The 16,166-nt window shown below is 43.4% G+C and overlaps 1 protein-coding gene and 2 long non-coding RNA genes across 3 annotated transcripts; all 3 read right to left on the bottom strand.

Annotated features, from left to right (window-relative positions):
- Positions 1–3,058: 3,058 nt before the first annotated feature.
- Positions 3,059–6,784, bottom strand: LOC311089089 (extracellular calcium-sensing receptor-like; the record flags this gene model as incomplete). The annotated part of the gene is made up of 6 exons (XM_084123539.1): positions 3,059–3,972; positions 4,111–4,234; positions 4,887–5,114; positions 5,184–5,939; positions 6,023–6,311; positions 6,576–6,784. The coding sequence occupies 6 exons, from the start codon at positions 6,782–6,784 to the stop codon at positions 3,059–3,061; spliced, it is 2,520 nt and encodes an 839-aa protein (XP_083979665.1).
- Positions 6,785–9,410: 2,626 nt separating this feature from the next.
- Positions 9,411–10,916, bottom strand: LOC311089105. The gene is made up of 3 exons (XR_014607634.1): positions 10,568–10,916; positions 10,395–10,492; positions 9,411–10,318 (listed from the first exon to the last, which is right to left on the bottom strand). It is a non-coding gene; the product is annotated as an uncharacterized lncRNA (long non-coding RNA).
- A 924-nt stretch (positions 10,917–11,840) lies between these two features.
- Positions 11,841–13,962, bottom strand: LOC311089106. The gene is made up of 3 exons (XR_014607635.1): positions 13,848–13,962; positions 13,675–13,772; positions 11,841–13,598 (listed from the first exon to the last, which is right to left on the bottom strand). It is a non-coding gene; the product is annotated as an uncharacterized lncRNA (long non-coding RNA).
- Between the last annotated feature and the right edge of the window lie 2,204 nt (positions 13,963–16,166).

Genomic DNA, 16,166 nt, shown 5'->3' with positions numbered 1-16,166 from the left:
CGCCTGGGGCAGGTCCTCCACCTGCTCGTCGCTGAGGGCATCCGTCTGCCGCCGGTTCCCAAAGTGGAGTCAGCGGTACCTACATTTTCAAAGTCCCAAGAGGACCAGACTGGCGGCGTGCAACCCTGTAAAGCCTTGCACCCCTCAGCCACCTCTTGTATCGCCAGCCGGCAGTTGGGTGCAGTTCGAGGACCCGGTCATGCCTTCTCACGTACTCTCTGCCATTATGTAGAGACAGGTAAGTGTTGCACCACACACTCAGACCCCGCTTTGGTAAGCCCATGCTCAGCGCTATTCATTACACTTCGGCACTGGCTTCATTGCCGAGTCCCGAGGTGGCCTTGGCCGAGTGGCACGCTTTGTGTGACAAACACCCTGGCCTGCCACCAAACTCTCAGCACGTGATCAGACCTTTTGTTTCTCCAGGCCAGACACCCCTAGAACAAGTGTCCACTAACACCGGCTGAGGGGCCACGTATAATGGCCATGCAGTAACGGGGGTCTGGGCGAGCCTCCAACTGCATTGGCATCCATTGCCTCGAGTTGCTAGCTGTACACCTTGCTTGATGCCGCTGCTCAGCAAGCCTGTACTGCTCAGTACAGCGACCGTTGCGCTATGCTTCCCTCTTATGTTGCAACTTGCCCGCCACCTCCTCCTGTGGAGTCAGAAGCTTCTGAGGTCGCTTCATCCACTTTAAGTTCCAGCCTGCTCAATCGTGCCTGTGGCCTAGGGAGAGTGGAGACTCCATCCCCAGGTGGTCCAGCTGTTCTGGGATCACTTCAGGCCGCACAGTTACATCTGTTTGCCTCTCCGAATTCATCCCATTGCCAGTTGTTTTCTCCCCTAACCAAGCGGAAGACCCTCAGCTCGGATGCACTGGCACACAGCTGGCCTACGCAAAGTTGCGTTTCCCCAGTGAGCCTTCTTGCACAACACTGTGCTAAGTCAGGAAGGAGAAGGAGCAGGTCTTCCTAGTTGCCCCTTAATGGCCCAACTGGACCTAGTTTCCCGAACTTATGCTCTTCTCGACAGCCCCTTCCTGACCCATTCCTCTGAGACATCTCAGGGACAGGGCACCGTTGGCACCCGCACCAGACCTCTGGAAACTTCATGTCTCGAAGAGGAGGTTCTAGGTATCCCAAAATGATCATAGATACCATCACTTCAGCGAGATCACCCTCTAAAAAATGAGGCTTGCTTACGACCTGAAGTGGTACCTGTTCGTTGAGTGGTGTTCTTCTCACCAAGAAGACCCCCGAAGGTGTTCGATCACTTCCGTGCTTTCTTTCCTGTAAGATGGGTCGGAGTGAGGGCTGTCTCCCTCCGCCCTCAAAATGTATGTTGCATTTATATTAACGCACTTCATGATGCAGTGGATCCAGATCCGTGGGGAAGCATGACTTGATCGTCAGGTTCCTGATGGGAGCAAGGAGACTGAATCCGCTTTGAGCCCCCTCTATACCTTCTTGGGACTTATCTCTGGTGCTACTGCACTCAGAGATAAGCTATTGCACTCCCTTCACATGAAGCCAGTTTCAATGTAAGCCCGGTTCGAAGTGTCGGCTTGCTGCACCATTCCCCTCCTATGGACTGGATATGTGCGCCATTCTTGCTCCAGTGAGTTCCTCTTTAGCCGAACCCTGTTGAGTTCCTCCACAACCTTCGGCATCGGACGTGGCGGAGCGTCCAAGGCCAGGCCTAACACTTGTATGCACGGGTGGAACCTGTGCTAGGCTGGGTCCATATGTTGTGATCCTTACGCTGATCCCATATGTGTATTCTTCCACGGTACGGCTCCCTGCGGCGAGCCCGTGTCTTCCCTTGGCAGAGCCTGCTCTGCCGTCACTGACTGGTTGTTGTCTCCCCCCTCTTATAGACTGAAGCCACCTCAGTGACATTCCATATGTTGTACTGCCCGGTAATCACCCAGTCCATATGTGTTATTCCCCACGTTACCTCCCTACGGGCAGGATGTGGCTTCCGCAGCGTATTCCTTCCAACGAAGGTCAACGCTTTCCCAGTGGTCTTGTGGAACAGCAGTGACTTCCCTGGCCTAAGCACTGTCCTATCTACACCTCAATAATCCAGGGGGATCAGGAGGCTTTGTCTTGGCACTGGAATGTGGCAGCACTAGTGGCGTTTTAATAGGGATCCCGATCAGTCGACGCGTCGACTACGTCGAACGTGAGCGACTGAAAGGGAATGTCTACCCTACATATGTAACCCTCGTTCCCTGAAGGAGAGAACGGAGACGTAGTCCCGTCGCCACTATTGCTGGACCACCGCTGATTCCGGGCACCACTCGGCTCCTCAGCGAAAAACAACTGGTGCGTGCATCCGTGTGATGCAGTTCACACACGCCAATGTGCATTGGCTCATTTTAACAATACTCGAAGATGACAGGCTCCCAAAGCAGTGATCCCAATCAGTCGACACGTCAACTACGTCTCCATTCCCTCCTTCAGTGAACGAGCGTTACATACGTAACCGAGACGTTTCTGTTAGACTGAAGACAGTTGCTTTGAATTTGGAGAGGATATTTTTTTATAACACTGGTGGGGAAAGAGTTAAAATGTATTTCTGGGTTAAAGTGACTCAAAATAATGGAGCATGTCATAATCACACAATTTATGAAACTGTTGTGTTCACAATGTTGCTTAATTAGCCTACTTTACTTTTAATGTAATAGCTGTCACAGATACAGAAGGAGACAACACAGGTAAGTAGAATATCACTGGTATTTATTTGCAGGAACCGGGAGTGATAGCAGGGGAGAGTCAATGGTGAGTATACTGTGGTCATATAGTTAAAATCACACTTAGCTGGTTGATAATAGGTTTCTATATAGAAGAAAACACCCTTTGTACTTTGAGACTTTGGGACCTCATTTATTCTTCTTTTGAAATTGTGATTAAAAAGTGTTTCAGGGTCATTTTACTGAATGTGTCAAAGCATTTATGATGTCCCTGTCTATTTTAATTAGATTTAATGACGTGCATTTAAATCTGTTTGTTGAATAATAAAATTACAAAGTTAATATAAACATGTTATTTTCTCTCAGTATGATTTGGACGAAACCTTTCCCATCATATGCTGTTTTGTATTTTGTTCAGGCTTAAGCAAGATTATATAACATTTAGGGGCAAATATACAGGATAGCAAACCAAAGCTTGAGGCTAAAATGGCAAATATCTCCACAGCTACTGTAAATTTTCCAGGAGAACTAACATAAGAAGGGATGAATGTGATCCATACAGCACAGAATATTATCATGCTGAATGTGATGAATTTAGCCTCATTGAAGTTATCAGGTAGTGTGCGAGCCAGAAAAGCTAAAATGAAGCACAAGACAGCCAGTAGGCCAATATAACCCAGAACAGCTGAGAAACCTATTGTAGATCCCAGACTGCACTCAAGAATGATCTTTTCCTTATAATATTTCATATTTTTGTAGGGAAATGGAGGAGATATTGTCAGCCATAGCACAGAAATTAGAACCTGTATAAGTGTAAAAGCAAGAACACTGAGTCGTTGTTGTGTAGGCCCAAACCATTTCATGACATTACTTCCTGGAAGTGTAGCCTTGAAGGCCATTAACACCACTATTGTTTTCCCCAGAACACAGGAGATACATAGGACAAAAGTGATCCCAAACACTGTGTGACGCAACATACAGGACCACTCAGTGGGCCGACCAATGAAAGTAAGTGAACAGAGAAAACATAGAGTCAATGCGAAGAGCAGCAGAAAGCTCAGCTCTGAGTTGTTGGCTTTTACTATGGGGGTGTCATTCTTGCTGTAAAACAGGATGGCCACCAGCACAGTTAATCCTACTCCAAACAGTGAGAAAAAGACTAGAACTATACCCATAACTTCCGTAAATGACAGAAACTCTACAGCTTTTAACACACATTTATTTTTCTCAGCATTAGACCAGTAATCCCCTGGACACCGCTTGCAGTTATTTGAATCTGGAAAGGAAGTCGTGATTCGCTGTAGTTAGAAATGAAAAGAAAAGGGTATTTATGAAATCCTTTGCTAGAAGTTTGCATGTAGAAAAAAAAAAAAAAAAAAAATCCTTTGAAACAATGAGATTGTCTTAAGATTACCTGTCTCATTACTGATTTCTCCTTCTGCACATGAAATACAGTCATAACAGCAGACAGGTCTTCCTTTCTGTGCAGCCTTCCTAGTGCCTGGAGGACAGCTCTCACTGCACACAGACCTTGGCTTCTACATAGAAAGATACATTGTGCATAGCTATTTTAATGTAAATGTGTAAATATTACTGATATTGAATATTTGAATAATTAAAACATGCAAATATGTTATGGGAACTATTGTGGGCTGATGGACAGTGAACATTTTTGAAACAAAAGTAATTTGAAAGTGTTGTTACAGAAATTCAGCACCAGCACTACCATAGTACTGTCACTTTGCTCAACATATTCCCAGTAATATTTCCCTGTAATAATATTCCTTCTGCTGTTTAATGTTTGATCATGTTTGATCAGATAATGTTTAATCAGATACATCAAGTATGTTTTGTTTTCCAGTATGTTCAGTTGATTCTTAGAGATTTCATATTCATTTATTTTACATTTATTGGTAATCATATAATTTACATACTGAATGCGATATGTGTTTTGTGTAAGCCAAGAACTCAGATCCTGGAGGGCCATTGTCCTGAAGAGTTTAGCTCCATCCTTAATCAAACACAACTAAAAGACCTAACCTAAGTCTTCGAACAGTTTGAACAGGTTAATTTGAACAGGTTGCACTGTTTATTTATTTATTTTTTCCCATCTGGTAACCTTTGTGTCTAGGACTTTTTTTCCCTCAGTCTCAACAAACCCTGTAGTATAAACATGTTATTGCAGTTTACCTCCAGCTGTCCCCCAGCCCAGATTATGTTTTCAGTGTTAAGCACAAAGCTCTGGTGAGGTGGAAGAGAGGCATCATAGTATCCCACTGTTTTAAACTGGACTGATCCATCTGAGACCTGCTGCCAGTTTATGACTTCATATTGAGCTACTGCAGAACCAGTGCCGTCAAACCACACACGATCTCCCATCTTTACAGTGAAATTTACCCTTTTTAGAGCCTCAACAACCTATTGAGAAAAGGGCATTTTGAACATCTCCCTTTCGGTCTATAACTCTCTTTTTTAAAATTGTATTACCTGCTGAGGTTGTATTTTCAGGTCTTTTTGACAACCTTCCTTTTCTTTACACTTGAGTAGGTTGTGTAGTGAATGAGCCACAGCATATATTGCTTTGTAGACATTGCTTGCATATCTTTGTTCAGGCACATCTTCATTGTCACTTTTCAGCAAAAGCAGATCCTGATATATGTTGCAACTTAATGCATATTGAGAAGAATTTCTCTCAACCTGTGAGCATGGAAAATCTGTGTCCCAGAATGATTTTATAACATAATCTGAAAAACCTTCAATATCAATTTTTCTCACTGCAAATCCCAGTGACCCTCCCAAAACATGAAAGCTATTTGGACTGATCAAACTCTTTGCAGTTATCCATGCCTCTACACCAATCATTTGAAGGTTTGTAATGTTGTTAGTACTTAGCTGCTCAAGCAAATTTTCCATTTCAAAACTAGTAAGAAACGCAACAATCACTTTTGCAGTGCTATTTTTAATTGTGTCCACCACTTGGCGAAGTTTTTCAGGTTCTGTTCGGTAGAATTTCACAGAGTACTCCACACAAATCCCCTCTTCCTGAGCTGTATTCAGAAATATGGCCATTCCATTGTTTCCATAGTCATTATCACTGTTCACAGCTCCCACCCAAGACCAGCCAAAGTGCTTGATTATGTATGCAAGTGCTCTGCTCTGGTGATAATCACTAGCAATAGTCCTGAAGAAAGAAGGATAATTTCCCCTGTTGCTGAGACATTCACATGTGGCTGAGTGACTTATCTGAAAAAGAAAGAACAAGAAACAGTGATACCATCATAATTTTACAGACCTTCATTAGACCAACTGTGTAGGCAGACCCTTACCACTGGAATTTTAAAAGGTCCTGTAGTTCTGGAAAGAATCACTGTGGCAGAAGACTCTGTTTCTCCTATGATAGCATGTATAGGAGGCTGTCCATTGCATGTGTCCTCAGATGCAAATTCTTCACCATTCATTAATGATATAGTTGCACTCATAGAAGACAGCCTTGAACCACAGGTATCATAAATTCTATAACCAATTGAAACATTTGGAAGCAAACTTGGACTTTTGTTAATCTCGTGAATGGCAAAGGTCATGGTCTGAGCCATCCGGAAATCTCTTAGATTTACACTGTGAAAACATTTAACAAGTAGGCAAAATACCAAAAAAAAAAAAAAAAGAAAAAAAAAAAGTATTAAACAAATACATGGAAAAGTACAGTACATTTGTATTCTTTTTACATTTTACATTTGTTTCATACATTAAATTTAATATTCAAGATGTCATGGTAAGTTACTGCTATAAATTAATAAACATTAATTGCAGCAAATGTAAATGATCATATTAAACGCATTTTCTTCTGTATTGTTTTTCAACAAGTTAAATGTAGCAAACCTGGAGCATGATAGCAGCTGAGGTTTTAGTGTAAACTCAAATGAAGGTAGTGTTTCTATACTTCGGATTGGAAAAAGTGCTCCAATAGTTACATCTCCATCCTTCGAAAGCAGTGGGTACTTCGGGTCTCCCATCATTCTGCAAAGAGGCTTTTCTGCTTTTGCCTGAAGTTGAATAAAAAGCAGAAGTGTGTAAAGAAAGAAAAGCATCCCAAGGATTGAGCTCAACTGCAGATGTCAAATGCAATTGACCTAAAATAGTTTTTTACTTTTATAGATATATGGATGATTGATTATGGACGTAGCCAATGACCTCACAGGGTAAGACATGAGGCAGGTAAAATTGGAGTGGAACATAGTCTAAATAATATTATGGATTTATTATCTCAAGCAAGAGACTGCAGTAAAATTGTCAAAAGTGAAACATTCACTTTTGTTCTGTGCAATCATATTTTCATTATCGAGTATCTAATTAAGTTTTTCAATTACCTAACCAGTTTGATGCCTCTTACCTCTTACCTCTTATTTGTTTATTATTTTCCTACAGGTTTAGGTACCTTTGTAAATAAAAAATATTCCGGTAGAACAGATGTACATTCTAATTATATTTGGCATATTAGATACTGACTAATATACATGGTCAAAACGTTTATCTTTCATCAGCTTGTTTCTAAAAAAAGATATTCTAGTCCTTGGCTTTTGAAATTCTAAGAGATCCAACAACCATATCATCAAGTTATGTCTTACACATTAACCCTTAGGGGTCTAAGCTGGTTTTGGGGTCCTTGAGATGTTTTGACATGCCCTGACATTTGTGCTTTTTTAAGTTGCTTTTAAAAATATTAATGGCAAAGGTGTCATTACACTCTATTCAGCACAAACAGGGCTACCATAAGATGTGAGCAACATGTATTTACATGTTTGTATTTTTGAGTGAATAATGTTTATGCATGGTTATTAAAAAAAAAAAAAAAAAAAGTTTCTGAAATAAGGCCACAAAACACATACAAAATGTGTCCACAATACTTTTGACTAATGGATGTTTTCGCCTAGAGTTTTTCATTCAAAGTGATGTGAAAATCATCTTGCCAACTCATTCACATAAAACAATACATTGATTTTTTTTATATATATATGTATGATGTATTTATTGAATTTTCCACAACAACGGAGACAAACACTCAATAATAAAAAAAAAAAAAAAAAATATATATATATATATATATAAAAAAAAAATATATATATATATATAAATAATATATATATATAAAAATGTGTGCTGCTAACGACAATACCAGTGCACAACTGGGACAACCAACACTGATAGTGCAGGGTGGGAGGACAGTCAGCCAATTGGGACTGCGTCCAGCTGCAGAGATTTAACATGCTCTAAAAAGGGTAACCAAATTCTTGAAAATTTAACCATGGAACCACGAAGGCAGTGTTTAATTTTTTCCAATTTAGAAAAAAATAAGGCATCTTTTATCCACCGAGTATGAGAAGTGTGAGGACCCTTCCAGTTCATCAAAATACAGCGTCTCGCTAGTAGTGTAAGAAAAGCTACCAACTCAGCGAAATGAGACGGCAACGAGTAATCAGGAGGTAGGACTCCAAACAAGCCGATTAGCGAAGAGGGATGGATATTAACAGATGTGATAGCTGAAAGCGAATCAAAAACAGACTCCCAGAAAAGAGATAAAGCAGGACAAGTCCAGAACATGTGAGTTAAATTAGCTGGTTCTAGATGACACTTGTCACAGCTTGGATCAATGTCAGGGAACATGCAGGCTAACTTACTTTTAGACCAGTGTACTCTGTGGACAACTTTACACTGTAAAACCCCGTGGCGAGCACAAACAAATGACGAGTGAACACGTTTCAAAATTGACTGCCATGTCTCTGTCTCTATCTCTATATTAAGATCCCTAGCCCAAGTAATCCGCAGACTATCAGAAGCCAAGGGGTAACACGTGAAAAAGGTGTTATATATTGTAGAGATGGCCCCTCTTTGATAAGGATTGATATTTGATATGGTATCGAGAATGGTGGAGGGTGGGATCAGGGGGAACCCCCGTAAAATGCTTACGGACAAAGTCCCGGACTTGCAAGTATCTGAAAAAGTGGAACCTTGGTAAGTTAAAAACTTGAGCCAATTGTTCAAAAGAAGCAAATGTTTTGTCAATGTAAATAGTATGGAGGGTAAGCCCAAAAAATAGGCCTTTGACTTCAAGTCATGATGCAAAGGTCCCCTTTGGTATGGAAGTACCTTAGGGTCATACAAATAAATTTATCCTAAGACACAAGTGAGATCACACTTTGTATCAGAAATAAACAGGTTTTTTCAAAAATGGCCGCCAATGCGCCGAAAATACTCTAGAGCCCATATCTTTGCTTCTGTTATCGCTATAATGACAAATTTGGTGTCAAAGTGTACATTTTAGGTGACAGGTTAACACTTTGAGGTTCGTATGACTTTATCATTAAATAGAAAAATGTGGTAGATAACTAATAACTAGCTAGCTAGTAACTAGTTAGCTTCATTATAACTAGGTCGCTAGTAACTAGTTAGCTTCATCATAACTAGCTAGTGACTAGTTAGCATCATTTTTGTTGAAGCAAGCACATAGCCTACATGTTGCTAGCTAGTTAGTTAGCTTCATTATTTGATAGATTTTTACTCTTGCGAATGCTTGTTAATGCTCATGTGGCATATGGGATACACTTAATAGGGCTTAAGCCCAGGCAGTTTGCAGACTACGCCACAATGGGACTTTCACCCAAAGAATTAACTAATTTGTTCAACCAAGGCACTCAAGTTCGTGGATGGATAGCCAGAGACAGTGGTCCAGTACAAAAATAGAATTTATTTTCACTTCGACAATGATTGAGATTTCACAACAAACATGCACTGTACACCAAATCAAATAACACATACACTCAATATTCACTCCACTCACTATACTCTATTCGCAACACACACATACGAGGGAGGAGGGCAATAGGGCGGAATCTTACCAGTGGGAGGCTAGTGGCTCGAGCAATGAGCATCCATGAAAAACACCCCAATCACACGTGTCAAATTTCATACACACAGCAAGAGATATGACCACACTTGGTGAACACGCAGCCACAGCACACCAAGGGACCCGCCACCGCAAGGGGCACTGCTCCCACTGGCAGTTCTCAGCACCTGGACAATGAACAGACACATAGAAATTAAACAATTACAATACACAAGGTCTAATAAGCCACCCGTTCTAAGGCCCAAGGTGATACTGGGGTCAGCAATATGAACAGAGACTCAGTCACACAATAAATCAAAAATAAACAATTAAACATGAACAGATCACATAAAAAAAACAAACAAAAGAAATCAAAATTAGGCCAATCCTCTTGGATATCAACAGCAAGAAAAGGCCTCCATACAAGAGTTAAAAGAAATAAACACAAAACAAACCAATCAAAATGGTGTCAGTCCAAACACACTACACTCAAACACTGATTCACAACAAAGACAAGAAGAATGATCAAACAGTGTTAAACAGGCAGCGATGTAACACGCTAGCCAGCCGCCTGATAACTTGAGCTAATAATTGAGTTCAATACTCCTTGGTCCAGTGTGAAAAGGCAGTCGGGTACGACGTAAATCCGTGAACATGTAACGTGAAGAATACAAGCAAAGCAGCAGATGTTCAGCGTCGATGTAGCCAACTGGCGGCCGCACCCCCGGTTAAATAGCACTCCCTAAAATGCAAAGGATGTCCATTTACAAATATGTCCCACAATAACCATTCAACTCTTACTCAGTATAGCAACATACCTATGATTAACAGCGTTGCGTCACAGGCCCTGAGCTCTGATCACTGATAGCAGGGCGCACACTCAGCTGGTGAAAGGGCTGCTGCCACACCGGGGATTCTATAGCACGAAACATTCCCTATAAGCCCACGTTATAAAGTTAAGGAGTGGAAAGAGAAACGAAGCGAACCATACCTGCGGCGCTACGGTAGACAGATAACCAGGCAGACATCAGGTCTCTGGGCAGGTAAACAAGACAAGTCGCATACCGGTGACATCATTTGTCAAAAGAAAAGTCCCGGTTTATAAAAGGGTATAGCCCTCGCGATTGGCTCAAAGTTAACTGCCCAGAATCACTCACAGCTGCAGCAACTTAAGCGTCACTTAGGGAGGCATGATCCAAACAACTGCATCCTGCTACAATCTGCACCGGTTTTTTTTTTAAATCGGCGCCCCGACGATGACCCCAAGACACTAACCTTCGCTGTGGGACGCTAGTAGAGCGAACACAGAGAGAGGCCCTTGGTACAAGTCCTCTTGCCATTACGGCTACACAAGAAACACTTGGTAAAAGTCCTCTTGCCATGACGGCTACACAGGAAACACGAGACACTTGTTACAAGTGCTCTGCCATGACGGCTACACAAGAAACACGAGACACTTGATAAAAGTCCTCTTGCCATGACGGCTACACAGGAACACGAGACACTTGATAAAAGTCCTCTTGCCATGATGGCTACACAGGAAACACGAGACACTTGTTACAAGTGCTCTGCCATGACGGCTACACAAGAAACACAAGAGATACTTAGTACAAGTCCTCTTGTCATGACGGCTACACGACGAGAAACACAAGATACTTGGTGCAAGTCCCCTGGCCATGACGGCTACTCGGCGAGAAACACGAGATAAACTTAGTACGAGTCCTCTTGCCATGACGGCTACACAATAAACACGAGACACTTGTTACAAGTGCTCTGGCCTTGACGGCTACACAATAAACACGAGACACTTGTTACAAATGCTCTGGCCTTGACGGCTACACAACAAGAAACACTAGAGACACTTGTTACAAGTCCTCTGGCCTTGACGGCTACACAACAAGAAACACTAGAGACACTTGTTACAAGTCCTCTGGCCTTGACGGCTACACAACAAGAAACACTAGAGACACTTGTTACAAGTGCTCAGACATGACGGCTACACCACGAGAAACTTGGTACAAGTCCTCTGGCTTTGACGGCTACTCGACGAGAAACACGAGATACTTGGTGCAAGTCCTCTGGCCATGACGGCTACTCGACAAGAAACACCAGAGCAGGGCCAGGAGCCGGGGCAGGGACAGGGCCTGGGGTCTGACGTAGGCGCTCATTATCCGCTTTCAGCTCAGCTATCAAGTCCCTCAACTCCTGTAACTCATTCCCCTCGGCCACCCCGTTCCATATTTTGGCAATGCACAATCCAATTCACCCTTCGCAAAGACCCGCCCCCCTTAGTTACTGTCGCTATGCCCGACAAGCTACGCTGCTCTCACGCCACACCATGTTCTCACGCAGTGAAAAATACATCGCGGAGCAGAGAGGAGACTGACAACACGCTGACAGACAGGACGGACCAGGTAACTTTTCGGTTACTTTTGATATTAGACATATTAAACAAAGTCTCACCTTTCAAATTTGGTCATTTTTTAAAAGAAATTTAAACGATACATACCGTTTTGTGGCTCTTAAATGTGTTTGACAGATCGCTGTAGAGCATCAGTTAAAGCTGCTCGTGAACCGATCATCTCTTCCTTCTAGTTAATTTATAGCATCAAATAAACATGAATGAACATAAGAAGGAATGTTGTTTTAACCGCGGAAAGGCATCAGTACATTCCGTTTTTCAAGTTCAAATTCTCCCATGTTAATCTGCTATCTCTCCTGACTGCTTTGTCGGACAAAATGGCGGATGGTGGATTATGATTGGTTAGATCGCCTGTCAATCAAGCTCCCTGCGAAGGGTCAATTGGCAAGAAAAACAAAACAAAAAAACAATCCCCACCTTACCTGCCCCGTTACCAGTCCACCAAAGAACAGCTGCTGCTTTGCTTGTAAAGGAAAAAGAAAAAAAACAAAGAAAAACAAAAACAGAATTGGAACACGTCTCTGGCTTTACCAAGCGATCCTGCCGACTATACGCCAAATGTGGCATATGGGATACACTTAATAGGGCTTAAGCCCAGGCAGTTTGCAGACTACGCCACGATGGGACTTTCACCCAAAGAATTAACTAATTTGTTCAACCAAGGCACTCAAGTTCGTGGATGGATAGCCAGAGACAGTGGTCCAGTACAAAAATAGAATTTATTTTCACTTCGACAATGATTGAGATTTCACAACAAACATGCACTGTACACCAAATCAAATAACACATACACTCAATATTCACTCCACTCACTATACTCTATTCGCAACACACACATACGAGGGAGGAGGGCAATAGGGCGGAATCTTACCAGTGGGAGGCTAGTGGCTCGAGCAATGAGCATCCATGAAAAACACCCCAATCACACGTGTCAAATTTCATACACACAGCAAGAGATATGACCACACTTGGTGAACACGCAGCCACAGCACACCAAGGGACCCGCCACCGCAAGGGGCACTGCTCCCACTGGCAGTTCTCAGCACCTGGACAATGAACAGACACATAGAAATTAAACAATTACAATACACAAAGTCTAATAAGCCACCCGTTCTAAGGCCCAAGGTGATACTGGGGTCAGCAATATGAACAGAGACTCAGTCACACAATAAATCAAAAATAAACAATTAAACATGAACAGATCACATAAAAAACCCAAACAAAAGAAATCAAAATTAGGCCAATCCTCTTGGATATCAACAGCAAGAAAAGGCCTCCATACAAGAGTTAAAAGAAATAAACACAAAACAAACCAATCAAAATGGTGTCAGTCCAAACACACTACACTCAAACACTGATTCACAACAAAGACAAGAAGAATGATCAAACAGTGTTAAACAGGCAGCGATGTAACACGCTAGCCAGCCGCCTGATAACTTGAGCTAATAACTGAGTTCAATACTCCTTGGTCCAGTGTGAAAAGGCAGTCGGGTACGACGTAAATCCGTGAACATGTAACGTGAAGAATACAAGCAAAGCAGCAGATGTTCAGCGTCGATGTAGCCAACTGGCGGCCGCACCCCCGGTTAAATAGCACTCCCTAAAATGCAAAGGATGTCCATTTACAAATATGTCCCACAATAACCATTCAACTCTTACTCAGTATAGCAACATACCTATGATTAACAGCGTTGCGTCACAGGCCCTGAGCTCTGATCACTGATAGCAGGGCGCACACTCAGCTGGTGAAAGGGCTGCTGCCACACCGGGGATTCTATAGCACGAAACATTCCCTATAAGCCCACGTTATAAAGTTAAGGAGTGGAAAGAGAAACGAAGCTAACCATACCTGCGGCGCTACGGTAGACAGATAACCAGGCAGACATCAGGTCTCTGGGCAGGTAAACAAGACAAGTCGCATACCGGTGACATCATTTGTCAAAAGAAAAGTCCCGGTTTATAAAGGGGTATAGCCCTCGCGATTGGTTCAAAGTTAACTGCCCAGAATCACTCACAGCTGCAGCAACTTAAGCGTCACTTAGGGAGGCATGATCCTAACAACTGCATCCTGCTACACTCATATTATCTATCTTATGATGTTAAAGCAACTTCATTTCTTTTTTCAGATTAGCCATAATGGAATGCCGTGACTGGAGTTTATGCTTCCTATGTCAGTCCGCCCTAAAGATTGAAAAAAACATTAGATCCCTCTTCATCATTCAAACTGAGAAACAATCCTGAAAGATTGAAATCATGTTACAAAGCAGCTTTAGTTAACATCCAGGAGCTGAATGCATTAGGGGATCTGCCTGAGTTTATAGTGGACATTAGTGGTGGTAGTCAGGATGTAGTTCAGCTGATGATTCAAAATCCTATGGTGTGGCACAAAAGCTGCAGAAATGCGATTGATAAACAAAAAGTTGAGAGAGCAAGAAAAAGAAAAAAGCATGAAGATCTGTGAGCCCAGTAAAAACACAGCGCATGAGTGACAAGTCCACCACACTTGCTTTACCCAGACCCTCAACATCATCATGTGAACCATTCGATAAACCGTGTCTCTTCTGTGGTGAAGTGGGCAAAAAAAGGAACTGAGGAGGGCTGCCACCCTTGGCTTGGATAGAAAAGTGAAAGAATGTGCTCAGGTGGTGGGTGACAGGCATCTATTGGCTGAACTAGCTGCTGGTGACATGGTTGCTATTAATGCTGTTTATCATCGTGCATGCCTGACTAGGCTCTACGGAGGGGGCCCTTGTTCCCTGTGAGAAACCACCTTTGAACACCTTCAAAGGCAGGACGGCGGTCCCACTGAAATTCTTTCAGAGGCTCCTGGGGCATATGGCAGCGGCAGCAGCCGTAACTCCACTCAGGCTGCTCCATATGAGGTCGCTTCAGCACTGGATTCATGGCCGAGTCCCGAGATGGGTGTGGCATCACGGCACTCACCGGGTGACAATCACACCGGCGTGCCGCCAGACCTTCAGCCCGTGGTCAGATCCCATATATTTTCAGATAAGATATATTTTTGATACCTTGGCATTAATAAAAAATAAAAAAAAAAGAAAGAAATTGAAGAGAAGAGTACTTAGGCATGCGCGAACGCACAGGACACAGTCTAAGCACATACATGCTTACTTTAAGCAAAGAGGAGAGATTCGCGATTGCACTGAACACGTTTTAAGTGCAGGCATATTCTCTGAGCGAGCCCAGAGAAAATTCTTACAAGAGCAATGTGTATCTGAGAGCGCGTGCCCAGTTCTCGCGCGCAAGCAGAGAGATTCGCACTCGGCACATTATATTCCGTGCGCGAGCAGAGAGATTCGCGCTCGCGCATTTATATTCCGCGCGCGAGGAGAGAGATTCGCGCTCGCGCATTATATTAATGTACTTTCGCGCTACAATAATGCGCTCTCGACATTTGACTGGATAATAACGCCATAGCTACAGGGCAGAGATGTGCTGGTCCGTACGGACAACACTGCAACCGTGCGTACATCAACCGACAAGGTGGTCTACGCTCCCGTTGCATGTCACAACTCGCCCGCCATCTCCTCCTCTGGAGTCAGAAGCATCCGAGGTCACTTCGAGCCATGTATGTCCCCGGTGTGCTCAACCGTGTGGACAATGAGCTATCATAAGCTGTGTTCCCGGGAGAATGGTGACTCCACCCCCCAGGCAGTTCAGCTGATCTGGAGAGAGTTCGGGGAGGCTCAGACCTGTTTGCCTCCTCAGAGACCTCCCACTACCAGCTGTTTTACTCCCTGACTGAGGGAACACTCAGCACGGATGCACTGGCACACAGCTGGCCCCGGCGCCTCCTCAAATATGCGTTCCCCCCAGTGAGCCTACATGCACAGACCCTGTGCAAAATCAGGGAGGACGAGGAGCAGGTCCTTCTGGTGGCCCCCTATTGCCCCACCCGGACCTGGTTCCCTGAACTTATGCTCCTTGTGACAGTCCCTCCCTGGCCCATTTCTCTGAGGGAGGACCTTCTGACTCAGAGACGGGCACCCTATGGCACTCGCGTCTGGACCTCTGGAAACTCCATCTCTGGTTCTAGGTGACTTACCCCCAGAGGTACTTAACACCATCACTTCTGCATGGGCGCCGTCCACGAGATGTGTGCCTTGAAGTGGAACCTGTTCGTCGAGTGGTTTTCTTCTCGCCGAGA

Source organism: Abramis brama, assembly GCF_963993115.1.
Source record: "Abramis brama genome assembly, chromosome: 9".
Classification (NCBI taxonomy): domain Eukaryota; kingdom Metazoa; phylum Chordata; class Actinopteri; order Cypriniformes; family Leuciscidae; genus Abramis; species Abramis brama.
The sequence above is the reverse complement of the archived record's forward strand: the minus strand, read 5'-3'. Positions and strand labels throughout refer to the sequence as shown.